The 16,143-nt window shown below is 43.4% G+C and overlaps 1 protein-coding gene across 3 annotated transcripts in view; it reads left to right on the top strand.

The window, feature by feature from the left end:
* ADK (adenosine kinase) overlaps positions 1 to 16,143 on the top strand; it is a 202,381-nt gene that overhangs the window by 170,340 nt on the left and 15,898 nt on the right. For all 3 annotated transcript variants that reach the window (XM_083615945.1, XM_083615944.1, XM_083615946.1), the window contains exon 10: positions 14,649 to 14,735. In XM_083615945.1, the coding sequence (XP_083472071.1) occupies positions 14,649 to 14,735 (87 nt within the window). The remainder of the gene's footprint in view (positions 1 to 14,648; positions 14,736 to 16,143) is intronic.

Genomic DNA, 16,143 nt, shown 5'->3' with positions numbered 1-16,143 from the left:
TTGCCGTGCTTGCTTATGCTGCCCCGCTCTGGGCCGTGATGACAGATCTTGCTCCCCTTGAGACTCTGCAAAGCCAATTCCTACGTCGGCTCCTAATGCTCCCCCTGTGCGTAAGCAACGCAGCCATGCGACTAGAATTGAAGGTCGCATCCCTAGAAACTTGCCTGTGGAAGCAAGTCTTCAATTACTGGTTATCATTGTGGCATAGATTACCAAACCATTACCTTGCCCAATGCTTATGGCGAGACGAATTCTCTAGCCTTTGGACTAGTAGAATTCATGCCAAACTCCTGAGTTATGGAATCTCTCCCTCAGATTCCCTAAAACTAGACCAAATCACTGCTCAGAGACTGATCCGCCAAAGACTGGATGACATCGATTTACAGCGAAATTATACGCTGGGGGGAGGTGTTTGTTCGCCCCAGAACATTGGTATCACTTTAACTTACTGCGTTCCATCATACCTCTCCTCCCTTTCGACTGTTGCACATAGACTGGCCTTCACCAAAGCGAGGTTTAACGTTTTTCCCTCCAATGTCCTGAGACATAGGTTCTCAAAGGGCCAAGCCCCCGCCGTGTGCGAATGTGATAAGGTGACGCCGGAGTCGCTCCAGCACATTATGTTCACTTGCCCCTTGTTTAATGTGCTACGGGCAAATTTGTTGGGATCAATCATACAGAAACTAGAGGGTACCCCACCAAAATTCCACCTTGCCCAAATCTTGCAGGACAAGGATACCCACACGACCCTGAAGGTGGCTAGGTTCCTAGTTGCTGTCCTTTCCCAAAAGCGACACCAAGGAGCTCTACAAGCTAATTAAGGCGTAGTATGCCTTTCCATTTTATAGTATTTTATTGTTATAGTGGTGTTTTAGCGATTGCTTTTTTTTCTCCTTACGGCACAAGCTGTTATTTATGTGTTGTTTTTACCTGTATGGGCCTATGGCCGTAATAAATGATATTCTATTCTATTCTATTCACCGGTCTTGAAAGACCTACATTGGCTCCCAGTACGTTTCCGAGCACAATTCAAAGTGTTGGTGCCGACCTTTAAAGCCCTAAACGGCCTCGGTCCAGTATACCTGAAGGAGCGTCTCCACCCCCATCGTTCTACCCGGACACTGAGATCCAGCACCGAGGGCCTTCTGGCGGTTCCCTCACTGCGAGAAGCCAAGTTACAGGGAACCAGGCAGAGGGCCTTCTCGGTAGTGGCGCCCTCCCTGTGGAACGCCCTCCCACCAGATGTCAAAGAGAACAACAACTACCAGACTTTTAGAAGACATCTGAAGGCAGCCCTGTTTAGGGAAGCTTTTAATGTTTGATGTATCACAGTATTTTCATATTCTTTTGGAAGCCGCCCAGAGTGGCTGGGGAAACCCAGCCAGATGGGCGGGGTATAAATAATAAATTATTATTATTATTATTATTATTATTATTATTATTATTATATGGGTGGAAATCAGGTGCCTTTGTATTAATTCCGTCTGAATTAATATATTGATTCATGTTTTGTTAATTTTAAGACTTCGGTTGCATTCTATGGCCTTTTAAATGTGTTTGTTGGAGGGGGTTGTTGGTTGATTTTTGCTTGTCTTTTATTATGCATTTTGTATGCTTATTTTGTATTCTTATGTTGTGAACCACACACACACACACCCCGGTGATCTTCGGATGAAGGGTGGCACGCAGATTAAACAAACAAAATAAATTGACATTGGGGGGGGGGGCAACTAGAGTGAATATTTTAGTGAATCATAGTATTCTAAATCCAGCTCCAATATTTGCATGTTAAACCCTAATAAGCCCTGGGCCAAATGTGGTGGATGTTTTAAGTTATTCACAAAAAAAGTAGCAGAATTCAATTTGGATAACAGATATAAAAACTGCAATAAGCTGGTTATTCTCTGCTCTCTCCCTTCGCATTGCCACCTGCTCAGGCAGTTCCATAGTGCTGTTTGTACAATATATTGTTGTCAGTGACAACTGAACAAGAATTCTATAAGCAGTTGGCTATCAAATAGTGGCAAATTTAAAAGCTATGCAAATTGTGCTAGGACAGCCCAGCTTGTTTCAGCCTTCTTTTCTCTATTATCATATCAATTGAGTAAGCTCATACCAGACAAAGCGAGGTTATGGGAACCACCTAGAGCATCACGCACCATTAAACATCAATGCCGCATACATGAACATCTGCAACACCGATTTTATTAACAGGATATAGTGGGAGGGGGATAAACAGCTTTCTTAATCACTTCATTGTAAAAAAAAAAAAAAAAACCACCACCCCACAATATCCTAATGCTTGCATTGTTTATCAACAGCAAATTCACCAATAATTGTGTAATTATAGTCAGCTAGATTACAGTACCTATTGCACTCGGTTGGTTTCTGTACGGATCTCTTGAAGTTCCATCTGCAAGCACTTCAGCAAGCAGTAACTACTAATGATATTCCTTTTTACTGCTCCTTGCATTGACAGGTGGGGATGTTTGCTTCCTTTTTACTGTGACTAGTTTGTGGCTCTTGCCAGAGGATTTTGTCTTACTTGCTCAGAACGGTTTAAAAGTTTCAGAATCATTAGAAACTTTACCTGAGGCTTTCGATAACACAAGATTGGCGTGTGTAATTGAGCTAGAAATCTGGAAAGAAAATGGGTAGCATACATTCAAAGTGTGCGTTACCAAACATAAAACAGTACAGTACAATAAAAAATGCAGAATAAAACTGCAAAACTATAACTGGAATAATAAAGTAGCAGCATGAAGATATTGTTTCAATTAAAAGCAAAGCAAGAAGCATCTGACTAAATACTGAAAGCTTTTTGAATTAAAAAGATATTCAGTATAAAGTAGGCCCGCAAATTACAGAGGGGTTTCATTCTGGAGATTGCACCTAAGGCCAAAATGGCATATAGCTAAAACTCATTGGGTCCAGTGGTGGTTGCTATCGCCAAAGTTGTTTTTCCTGGAATCCCACCTCCATGCCACTACCAATAAGTCCCATTGTCTTGTGCTTGCTGTCTAATTCCATGTATGAGTAGAACATAGAACAAGACTTCTGAAACTGATCCTAATTAACTGTTGGGGAAGTTGATTCCTTAGGTAACCTGATTAATGAGCCAGCTTTAAAAGCCAACGTTTGTTGTTGTTTAGTTGTTTAGTCGTGTCCTACTCTTCGTGACCCCATGGACCAGAGCACGCCAGGCACTCCTGTCATCCACTGCCTCCCGCAGTTTGGTCAAATTCATGTTAGGAGCTTTGAGAACACTGTCCAACCATCTCGTCCTCTGTCGTCCCCTTCTCCTTGTGCCCTCAATCTTTCCCAGCATCAGGGTCTTTTCTAGGGAGTCTTCTCTTCTCATGAGGTGGCCAGAGTATTGGATCCTCAGCTTCAGGATCTGTCCTTCCAGTGAGCACTCAGGGCTGATTTCCTTCAGAATAGAGAGGTTTGATCTTCTTGCAGTCCATGGGACTCTCAAGAGTCTCCTCCAGCACCATAATTCAAAAGCACCAATTCTTCAGTGATCAGCCTTCTTGATGGTCCAGCTCTCACTTCCATACATCACTACTGGGAAAACCATAGCTTTTACTATACATACCTTTGTTGGCAAGGTGGTGTCTCTGCTTTTTAAGATGCTGCCTAGGTTTGTCGCCCCTTTTCTCCCAAGAAGCAGGCGTCTTTTAATTTCATGACTGCTGTCACCATCTGCAGTGATCATGGAGCCCAAGAAAGTAAAATCTCTCACTGTCAACATTAAAGCCAACATTAGCACTTTACTTTGAGCCCAGTAAAAGGTAGGTAACTGACATAGCTGGAACAAAATCAGAGTTAGGTGCTCTGATCTTCAGGGTAAAATCTATGTGATGCTGCTCACTTGCTTGCAAATGGTTAGTTACTTTCTTCCAGATTCAAAATTTATTTGTACCCTTGAAACATAAGATGCTCTTTATATCCATTGTTATCGTCTCCCAGACTTGCAGTAGGAGGGAGGGCAATTTGCACTATCTGCCCACCTCAGGCTTTCCAGTGCCTTAGATGAGTCCCACCAAGAGCGTTCCAGTTATGCCACTGAAGGAGCCACGTAGACTGGAAGTGATCTCTTGATTTCTAACAAACCTTTTCCTACCCTAGAATTCCTGAAGGTTGCTGTGGCTTTGCAGTCTCTTTTTCTTTGGTCTCTCAGTCTGTATTCTGGGACCAGAGGAAATGTCTTGCCAGAACCTACGTTGGGGCTCCAAATGAGCTCGCTACCTCTATGTCTGAGAAGACAAGACTCCCTGGAAAAGACCCTGATGTTGGGAAAGATTGGGGGTACAAGGAGAAGGGGACGACAGAGGACGAGATGGTTGGACAGTGTTCTCGAAGCTATGAACATGAGTTTGACCAAACTGCGGGGGGCAGTGGAAGACAGGAGTGCCTGGTGTGCTCTGGTCCATGGGGTCACGAAGAGTCAGACACGACTAAATGACTAAACAACAACCTCTATGTCACAAAATAATGATCAAGTTTTCCAGCTCTCTAGAACTTTTCATCTGGCAGGATGTTAATCAGAAAGGAACTGGGAGTGGTATAGTTACTCCCTAGGCTGCTGTTTGTAACCGTCTTGAACTGGAACTCTGGAGAAGGAATGCTTGTCCCTCAGAGAAACTATTCCTTCATTCTACGTACTAAGCCACATAGAAACTTGGGAGGTGTTTTTTGTCATGTAGCCTGGTCCCTAATTGTTAAAGGCTTTTAAATGCCCCAACCAGCACTTTGAATTGGGCCTGGAAGCCGCTTTAGATGATGAAGCGCTGCCTTAATATGTTCAAATGTTTCGTTCTGGTTAGTTATCCTGCAGCCGTTTTCTGGTCCTCTTTAAAAGGCAACCCCACAAACAACGCATAGCAGTAATCCATCTTCCAGTGGATTACTGAAAGCAGAATGTGTCTTCTACCACGACAGTGAATTGCATGGCCATCGCTGACAAGAATCCCAAAAGGAGGTTCCATGCATGACATTATGTGAAGCGTACAGAGAATTCCTGCCCTAGGGTCCCTGCAGCAAAAAATCCCTTCCTTCCTATTGATAGTGATGAATGTTTGGCTAATAAGTGACAATTCAGCACCCTTTAACGCAGGGAAAGAGAATTGTACATTTGGCTAATTTATGAATAGAAAGTTGCCTATGCCCTTTAAAAATGTGCAGGGTTTTTTGAGGGGGGGTATTGGTTTTTTTTAATTTTGATTATATATTTTGTGGTTTTTTATTTTTATTTTGTTCTGTGAATCGCCCTGAGATCTCCTGGTATAGGGTGGTATATCAATTCAAATAATCATAATCATAATAATAGCTGGATCAATTGTAAATGGAGATGTAAAGTTAATGCAACAATGCCAAGGAAAAGAACTAACAACTTCATTGAACCCTGCTCTTCTCTGAAGAAGCTGGTTCATCAATTAATGTCTTGGTTGCAGCACCAAGGCTGCTAACACAGAATAACAGACTGCTTGATCTGGCTTTGCCGGCATTTGTTTTTTGTGTGAAAAGCCTTCAGCGCTTCCATCTTGGCAGAAAGATTCAAGATGTGCACTTTTTGAAAAACACAACAGTGTTCAGCTGCATGTGGAACGTGCTGATGAACGCCGAGCTTACCCAAGTAGCTGTCTCGGCAGTCAGCAGGAATAAAATGGCAACAAAGCCGAGGGATAAAAGAAATGTTGACAGAACAAGGTGAGCCAAAAGATGATAAACACCTGTGGGGGGAAACAGGTGCCAGTATAAATGTGGCGCTTTGTACATGTGGCACCGTGTTGCTTCATCTCCATATCAGAAAGGACATCCTGCCTTCAAAAAAAATACATAGCAAGAAGAATCTCTGTTAGAGTTCAGGGTCGTGTCATTAGTTGTTTTAGAAAATTCGCTTTCAAGTACAGCTGTGAAATTGCAAATAAAGAAATTAAACTTAAAGGCAATTGGTGAAAGGTAATTCCAGCTAGTCTCACCTGTGAGACAGTGTTATCTGTATCTCTCCAGGTAGATTTTCATTGGAAGCTGCCCAGAGTGGCTGGGGAAATGCAGCCAGATGGGTGGGGTATAAATAATAAATTATTATTATTGTTGTTGTTGTTGTTGTTGTTGTTGTTGTTGTTGTTGTTGTTGTTGTAAAGGGATCCCTGACCATTAGGTCCAGTCGTGACCGACTCTGCAGCGCTCATCTCGCTTTATTGGCCGAGGGAGCACACGTACAGCTTCCGGGTCATGTGGCCAGCATGACTAAGCCGCTTCTGGCGAACCAGAGCAGCACACGGAAATGCCGTTTACCTTCCTGCTGGAGTGGTACCTATTTATCTACTTGCACTTTGACGTGCTTTCGAACTGCTAGGTTGGCAGGAGCAGGGACCGAGCAACGGGAGCTCACCCCGTCATGAGGATTCAAACCACCGACCTTCTGATCAGCAAGTCCTAGGCTCTGTGGTTTAACCCACAGCGCCACCCGCGTCCCTATTATTATTACTATTATTATTATTACTATTATTATTATTATTATTGCGAACAGAAACCAGAATCAAAGACCTAGAAGGGCCTACAGGCAAAATGGCCCAGGCTCACTCCCAAAGAGAGGTCAAGCCTTAGATAGTTGAATCATTATGTTAAGTGTGGTGGTTGTCACAGGCAGCATTTGTTTGGATCCTTAAAGTAGGGTTGAAGAACCTGCTCCTATCGCCCCTCACTATTGGCCATGCTGTCTGGGGCTGATGGGAGTTGGAGTCGGACATCTGGAAGGCCACAGGTTCCCATCCTCGCCTATGCTGTTTCTCAAACTTGGGTCTCCAGCTGTTGTTGGACTACAACTCCCACCATCCCTGACCACTGGTCATGCTAGCTAGGGATGATGGGAGTTGTAGTCCAACAACAGCTGGAGACCCAACTTTGAGAAACATTGCAATGGTGCGGAATTTCTCGGCTATCCAATTTACTGCAAGGAGGGAGTGCCGTTTTAATCATCTGCCTCTGGCTGGCTCTCAAAGAGCACCACAGAAAACTCTCTGTAGGTCACAAGTACACTACAGAAAATTACTTTCAGCAAAAATTAACAAGAGGGTTCATGCCAATGAACCACTGCTGATGGGGGAGGTCAGAAGTCCCCATGTTTGTGTCCTATCATCTCTGTGATTTCAGAAATTGCAGGCAATAACTTGCATTAGAGAATTTTGTCGGGCTGGGCAGTAGGTTTCCCCACAAACGTTTTGCCTATCACTGGCAAAACATATCAACCCTTATTGTAACTCAATAGCTTGTTGACTTGATAATTTGAGTAACACAGAACATTAGGCCAAATACACAGGAACAGTAAATGAAAGGATACAGCTCAATTGATTTCAGCCGATCCCCGCTGCATGAGCGCACACAGATAATGTAGCCCCTTATCTGTACAGTAAATCAATTTCTATTTTCCTCCCTTTGCTCTTCATTCATAATAATTAGTACCTCCAAGGAGAAAAATGTCCACAGATTTGACAAAGTATTTAGTTTTTGTCCTTTTGCCAGAATGTTCCCAACGTGCTATTTTCCACATACGCTTGCTTAAATTTGGAGGGGGGTATTTTTAAAAAAATTAAAAATAGATTAATGGGTCAAAAAGGAAAACCTAAAACCAAAATGCAGTTAGATAATAGTGCTGTAAAGCAACGTTTTAAAATAAGGGTAATTTAAAATGACAGGCTATGCCATAAACTTGACTACGTTCTTGAAAAGTGAAAGAGGGATATTTTTAATTTATGCCTTCTAGCCTAGTTGGCTGTTGAGTTCATATTGAGCAACATGATGGGTATTTTTATAGTTTTACTGTAAATTGTTGGGGGAGGGAAGTATCTTACTAAGCCACATTCTGTTTCTTTTATGAGTAGCTTTATCCCAGAGCTATGTTTTTAAAGGTTTGCTGTGCAAACGCACGATTCAGGAGCTCTTGCTAGAAAATGCCTGTCAAAACTGTGATTATGATAACTAGCATCCTAATGAGTTGTGTTCCATATGTGGGAAATAATCTATAAACTAAATAAACTGTTGCATAATTTATAGTAAAATGTGCATATAATTATTTTGAAGGGAGGTAAATCCTATACATTCCAATTACAGCAGCAATTAAGTGAAATCATTTGGATACTAATTAGGTGATCCTAAAAGGATCATAGACTTGTGTACTTAATTATCAAAGGAACAATCAACAACTCATTTAGGATGAATAAATTTATTTCATTTGGAGGGTCAGATCCTTCACTGGTTGCTAATGCCACTCTTTCAGAATTAATCCCACTGAGATCAGTGTGATTTACTCCATGTTTTGATGCAGTTGGGAGCTGAATCTAACCCTTAGGGATTAGCAGAAATTTCAAATCTCATTGTACAAGCATCATCTTCTCCTTCATATAGATATAAAAGCTACATGAGTCTTGAGAAAAGCCACTTAGTAAGCAAACCTCTGTTCTTAGAAGCAGGAAAAAAATTAGTAGTCTGCGGAGATCTTAATTAAAGGAAACAGAGTTTACAAAGCCTGAGGAAGGAATTGGTGGAACCAAAAGAAGATTATAACCCTGTAATTTTACTAAACACATCAGTGATAAAATCAGAAATAAGGGTTTAAATGTGTACCTGTAGTAGGGCATGACAGCAGCCGTGTTTAGACAATCAAATCCTGACTTAAAAACCCAATATTTGCAGAAGCTCTGTTCACCTACCTGTAGCATTTGCCTGCTTCATTTGTCTCTTCAGCTGGCAAACAAGTCAGGAAGCCACTTAACCACAGATTTCCATGGCATCCAAATGAGAAACTGGGATGTGTTGGCACTTGAGAGTTTACCCTTACAAAAGTAACTTTATACATTAGCCCACATTCTGCTATGCTGTAATTTTTATAGGGATATACCATCCAACTTTATGTCTGGAGACCTCAGATGAATTCTTTGCCTTCATCTTAATGGGCAAATTCTAAGCCTCAGCATAGCTGTCAACTTTTCCCTTTTCTTGCGAGGAATCCTATTCGGAATAAAGGAATTTCCCTTTAAAAAAGGGAAACGTTGACAGCTATGAACCTCAGATCACAGAAAACCACACTGATCTTGGTGGAACTAATTCTGAAAAAGTGGCATTAGAAACTAGAGGAGGATCTGACCCTCCTCCATATGAAATAAATTTATTCATCATGAATTATCTACGTCTTAATGGTTAAAGGGGATCTGAGTTACAAGTCAAAATTGCCTGCATTTTAAACTATTTCTGATTGTTAGTGGATTTTGTTATATTCTCATTTCAAAAGGCATAATATATGTGCAGGTATTTTGTCTTCTCTCTCTCTCTCTCTCTCTCTGCTGCGGCTGTCTTGATAACCCTGCATTGTATTTGATGCTGATGAACGGTAGACCAAATAAACAGAAACTTGTAGTTCTGACTTCTGACTTGAGCGGCCGTGTCGATAGCATGGAGAAGTGGTGTGTTTTGGCAGTTCAGTGGAACAGTTCCAACTCCTATGAAAAGCAAACCTAGTGGGCAAAGATGGACTTTTCCAATCTATATTAACTGTTGCTCTTTTAAAATGTTGTGACACATGGCATCAAAATAAGATCAAGCAACTTGCACGCGCATGCAAGTTTACGAAACTTGTCTCCTATCCTCTGTGGATTTTTCATTCGAGCCTAAAATGACAATTACAAACGTACTTCAAGGATATACAAGTTTTGGGTTGGAAGTTCTGTACGCACCTAGGGAGCGCAGAATAGCCCTGTGTCTATTTTGCTGTCAGCCCATCATGCATAATCCCCCACAACAACCCTGTGAGGTAGGTTAGACTGAGAGGCAGTAACTGTCTGAAGGCCCCACCTAATGAGCTTCATGACCAAGTGAGGATTTGAACCCAGATTTCCCAGGTCCTAGTTAGACACTCTAACCGCTACACCTCACACACTGCGTGATTAACTCACGTTGCATCTATTTTATATGGCTTTTGCGGGCGGGGAGGGAAGTTGCTCTGTTGTTAGGTGGTAGCCTTATCAACAGCTATCAACTAACTTAACTACCTGTATTTAAAACATTTATATCCCTCCTTTTAAATGAATTTTCAAAGTGGCTAACAGTAGGAGGTAAGCAGACATCACTGTAAAACCACAACAGAAATTAAAACATAAAAATGGTGAACTAATTGCAATTTGGTAGTGCCAGTAGCAACAAACCCTATAAAAAGCTGGGGGGGGGGGACTTTTTCTATTTTAATCTAAAAATCAGCCTGACAAGTAGAGCAAATTCCAAAGGCACGGTGAAATCTGGGCATAGCTGTCAACTTACAGATTTGAAAATAAGGGACCAGCAGCCTTGAAAATAAGGGACCAGCAGCCAAAATAAGGGACCTGCAGCCTCACCTGTTCCAGGCACTGCAGTCTTCCTGTCCTCCTGCAGTCCGGTCAAACTCATGCTGGTAGCTTCGAGAACACTGTCCAACCAACTTTGTAACCAGAGGTTCAACTGAATAGAATCTGAATCACATGCACCACAAGGCCTATGCAGCCTCAACTTAAGATGGCTCCCCGGCCTGGCTTTGCACTGCAAAGTTTGCAGCAGCACGTGCAACAAAATGGCATCCAGCATTCAAAAGCCCCCTCAGCTTGCATTAACTAGCCACACACAAGGCATGCAAGCTCCACCCCCCCATCCGTTCTTAGACTTCTTATTGGGTGAGCAACACAGCCAAGCAACACAGTTGGAGCCTCCCTCCTCCCTGGCCTGCAGGGAGGGAAGGAGAGGAGCTGCTTCCTTTGAAATTTAAGGGACATCCAGCAATAAGGGATAGCAGCGGGACATGGCGCTGGAATAAGGGACTGTCCCTTCAAATAAGGGACACTTGACAGCTATGAATCTGGGTGGGGGTTTTTTTCTGTTTGTCTGAAATGTGCTCATGTGTCAAAAGTAGTTAATTCCCGTAAGGGTTGAGAGATGTTGTGGGACATAAAAGAAGACTCACGTGAGCTACACCAGTAACCATATGGTTTTATCCTAGAGCAAGACATTTGGTGGGCTGTGCTTTTTCCTGTAGGAAAATCTGTCTGTGAAATCTATCTAAATTTCACAATATCTTTTTCCTGCACAAATCCCAAAGTGTCTGGCAGCATGTGTGGCATGCAATATCATTCCTTTGACTGGTTCACATCCTGAATTTATATCCTAATGTAAGCAAGATGGGACCAGACAAAGAAAGTGCTAAATGTAAGCTTTGGGAAATGTATATCAAAAGGTGGAGATGTTTTCAAGCTTGGTTGGATCCCATTGAAGACAGTGGGAGAAGCATTTGATCATCTTGGACATTTCTTGAGCACTGCTGAACGGAGAGCAAAAGACGGCAATGCAAATATGTTGTTGCCTTCTGTACTGTCACCCTTCCTGTGATAATTTCAGAAAGGAAGGAAATATACTCCACACAGTTTAATGGACACTTTATTGGTATGTTGCATGTTTTAGGGCTCAGATGAAACAGATTCTGGGGTGGAACTCTCACAAAATTAAGCCTTGGGGCAGGGGAGGAGATGAGCCTGCGTGATGCTGCCTATATTGTTTGATTTCTGGGCCCAATTCAGAGTGTTGTTTTTTACCCATAAAGCCTTAAACGGCTCAGGACTGCAGTACCTCAAGGATGCTTCTCCCCATATGAACTGATCCAGACCCTGCAACCATCATCTGAGGCCCATCTTTGTGTGCCTCCTCCACGAGAGGTCCAGAGGATGGGCCTTTCCTGCGGTGGCTCCCCTCTTGTGGAATGCTCTCCCCAGGGAGGCTCGCCTGGCGCCTAAAGATATGTAATGAAGGCTCCAGGCAAAAGCATTTCTCTATGACCATTCTAATTAACATTCTGTGGCCTTTTAAATGTGCTTGTGGGAGGGGGTTTTGTGTTCTCACTTTGGATTTTTATGTCGTGAACCGCTGTGTGATCTTTAGATGAAGGGCAGCCTACAAATTAAATGAATAAAATTTAGCCGAATGTTTTGGGGGGTTTTATGTTCAGTGCCTTTTAAAGCTCCAGCCTTTTGGGGATGGCTTGCTTTGTGCAAGGAAGAGAGTAAAGGTAAAGGTAAAGGGACCCCTGACCATTAGGTCCAGTCGTGGCCAACTCTGGGGTTGCGGCGCTCATCTCACTTTATTGGCCGAGGGAGCCGGCGTACAGCTTCTGGGTCATGTCGCCAGCATGGCCAAGCCGCTTCTGGCGAACCAGAGCAGCGCACGGAAACGCCGTTTACTTTCCCGCCGGAGCGGTACCTATTTATCTACTTGCACTTTGACATGCTTTCGAACTGCTAGGTTGGCAGGAGCAGGGACCGAGCAACGGGAGCTCACCCCGTCGTGGGGATTCGAACTGCCGACCTTCTGATCGGCAAGTCCTAGGCTCTGTGGTTTAACCCACAGTGCCACCCGCATCCCTAAGGAAGAGAGTAGCTGGCCCTTAATTTCTACAGAGCAGGACACTAGGGCTGAAATTCACCTTTGAGCCCTGTTATGTGTTTCTGCTCCTTTATCCTAAGGGTCAAACTACATGTAATATGGGCATTCCATGATTGGAGCTCCTGGAGTCTTTTTATGTTGCAGAGAGCAGGTATAGAGACACCCTGCCCCATTTGCATCAGGGTGCGGTGTGAAGTGAGGAGGAGATCCAAGTCTTTGTCGCTATGCTGATTCTTTGCCACTTTGCTTGGAACAGAGAGAAGAGCCAGGCGGCCCTTGTGTTGCTGCTGAGGCTGACCGGGGCACCAGCCTGCTCAGGACCACTCTCCCTCGTGCATCAACCCAGCTCAGCCCCACGCCCTGGCTAACCCATCTCTTGCAGGCACACACTTCTCATTGTGTGAATTTGCTCCTCACTTGGGCTCCGGAGGAAAACCATGCACTCTCTGTTACAGCACTCGAGCACAAAGGGCTGGGAGAGGAAACACAGTGCTGTAGCACTTAGGGGCGCTTCCGGACTGTTTTCGTTGTTGTTTGTGATGTTCATGGAGGTCTCTGCAGTCTCCCTGCTGCGTCCTTCCTTTCTCATGACTCTTGTAATCACCAGTTCCAGAACACTGTAGAGTATCCTGACAGTGCTCGGCTGAGATTGCCTCCATTCACCCCCCCCCCCGCCCCTTACTGACAACTCACTTCCACCCACATTACTTAAACAAGCGTAACTTGGTGAGCTAACCATCAGTTTGCAAATTTCTGGGTGAGAGACCTGAACTGTGTGCGTGTGTGTGTAATAAACGGTATTAATTCATTGGAACTCATTGCTGATGCTTGCCATTGCGGGTCAATTTTATTCTTTTCTATTGCTGTTCAATTAAAAATATGCAGAAGGCTTGGCCGCTTTTATACATTGGCCCACGCTTCTTAGGTGTGTAACGCTTGTGGCCTCCCCTGCTTTAATGGCAATCGTTCAGAATGAATGCACTGCAAATGGAAGGATATCTACCCCAGCCAGCAGACTACCATGTGTATAAAGCTGGGTTACCTTTAATTGATTTATTAGATTAGATTCAGTAAACAGGTACCTGCTGCAATCTGCAGGGGGTTATTTTTGTTGGCAGCTGTCTGTCTCAAGAGACAGTGGAGTGTGCCTCCTTGGGTGAAGTCAAACTGCTGTGTTAGCACCAGAGTGACCTCCCCGGGGCATAAGCCTGGGCATTGTGTACAGAGGTCCTAGGCTGCTCAGCTTCACGGATGTGGTCCAGAGGAAAGCAGAGCACTTTGACACCAGCTTGGCTGCAGGAGTTACCAAAAGGAGCTGTACAAGGCTCTATCCAGCTTCCTTGCTTGAACTGTTCTGCATGATTGCTCTCGATCATCCTAAACATTTTGACAACTGTCTAGTGTGCTGCATCGCGCTGCCACGTTCCTTATAGTGGCACCTATGCACATTTTTTAAAAACAAGCAAACCCACAATGAAAGCTCCTGTGGTCTCCTGGGAGAGGAGTTGCTTGTTTTCCCCCATCTCATCTGCCTCCCAAAGCACATTCGGTGTATTCCTTCAATGACTGTGAGACAGAACTTGTATAGCCTTCTATGACTCTGGTAATTTACACATTAACAAGGTGGTAATTATGTTTTTATCACATCCTTATGACATTACCCCCTGGAAAGCCCTAGCTGATTAATTAGTAGTACGTATTTAATCTGTGACCCCGACACTCCAAAATTATTGTACCCACACATTACAAGTTACATGGAGAATGGTACATTCAAGTACACAATTTTTAAATCACTTGAAACAGTCGGCTAGTAGAACTGTAATACCGGGGGGGGGGGGGGACACCAAGACTGGGAAATGTTTCCATTAAGGCCGTAAAACCAAACCAAACACCTAGGGTTGCTTTTTCTTCAAAACAGATGTTGTTCCAATGTTGTTTTGTCTAGAAAGGCACGAAGGCCGTGCTCTTTACTGCTTCTTCGCATGGCCAAGGTTGTTTCAAGGCATCTTTTATTGCATCCATTGGCTTCCAGAAGCTCTGATCTAATCCATGCTCAAACTGAGGTGCTTTGCGAAGCAATTTTTGGGTTATCGGTTGTTATGTAGCGATCATTTGCAGCGTAGCAATTCTGGATGGTATCAATCGTTTTCTCAGGCGTCTTTTTCTTTCTTTCCCCCCTTCCCTTGTAGAAAATGAAGTGAGAGCCTTCCCGGTCTTAATTAGTGACCAGAGCGAGATCGTGGACACAAACGGAGCAGGCGATGCCTTCGTGGGAGGTACGTGCCATTTGCATTATCCCTTTTATTTGGGAGTTCCCCCCCCCTCCATCCTTTATTCGAGAACATGGGCAGGTGGTGGCAGGGTGATCCTTTCCTGAAGTACAGAATGTCAGATTGTTCTTTTCAAGCTTCCATTTTCCTCCCTAAGATTGTGTTTTAATAGACTGCTAATTCTCCCAGGGAAAAATGTGTTTTGTGGCTTTAAAGATAATGTGCTCCTATGCAACATCCACATTGTTTTCACGAGATTAATTGTATCTGTCAGAATGTTGCATAAACAAGCTGCATCAAATATGTTATGCAGCGTACTCAGAATCCCTTGTGGCTTTAAAATTTTAGCACATTGCTGTTCTTTTAAACAAGTTGTGGTGAATATTAAAGAGTATGTAAATAACCAAGCGTAACGTTTGAACTATTTTTTCTTCCTCTTCTGTGCGTCTGGTTCCTAGGCAGTTGATGTGCGAATACAAAAAGACTACAAAGAGTTAAAAAACAAAGGCTAAAAAAGTCAGAAGTAAAGTAACATCTGCTGCTACTTTTATATCCATTTGCAACCATAATATTTTTTGGCATTGGAGTGTTACATCTATATTTTTGTAGCTGTTGTGGTTCAAAATATCTCAACATAAGCCCTAACAAGTTCTCTTGGTTACTGCAATCTCTGGGTCCTGCAATATGTTTTTTGAAGGCTTTCACTACAGTGAGCTTCAAGGCATCGTATCGGACCATAGCTTTTCTCCAAATAGACTTGCGGAGTCTCAGGGTTTGACCTGAAGTTTCAGAAATTTAGCCACCACCTTAAGTTCTTGCGGGGGAAAGACTAGCATCTCAGGGTAAAGGAACAGAGTATTTTCTGCTCGGACTGAGAACTTTTGCTTATTAACTCTGCCCCATCATCAGTCTCTACCCTAAGCCATTGGGCCCAGCCAGGCTCTATCCTTTGCATGATGTATGGCACATCATTTTAGACTTTGGGAACCTGACAACTTTTTATTTCAAAAACACCACCCAAAGAATTGATTTCTAGAGTGAGCCCTATGAGGCCCAATTCCATGTTATGTCGCACCTATCAATCACTTTCATACAAGGCACATTTTAACCTGGGAGGATTATTTGCAATACAGTCGTACCTTGGAAGTCGAACAGGATCCGTTCCGGAAGTCCATTCGACTTCCAAAACGGTCAAAAACCTAATCACGGCTTCTGATTTGCTGCAAGAAGCTCCTGCAGCCAAACAGAAGCCGCAGAAGCCCTGTCGGACGTTCAGCTTCCAAAAATAGTTCGCAAACCAGAACAGTCACTTCCGGGTTTCCGATGTCCGAGAGCCAAAACATTTGGGAACTAAGCTGTTCAAAAACCAAGGTACAACTGTATTTGGACTAAAACATTTATAGCCTTGCCTTCA

This window comes from Podarcis filfolensis (genome assembly GCF_964270895.1).
Source record: "Podarcis filfolensis genome assembly, chromosome: 5".
NCBI classification, from domain to species: Eukaryota; Metazoa; Chordata; class Lepidosauria; order Squamata; family Lacertidae; genus Podarcis; species Podarcis filfolensis.
This window is presented reverse-complemented; position numbering and strand designations above follow the sequence as displayed.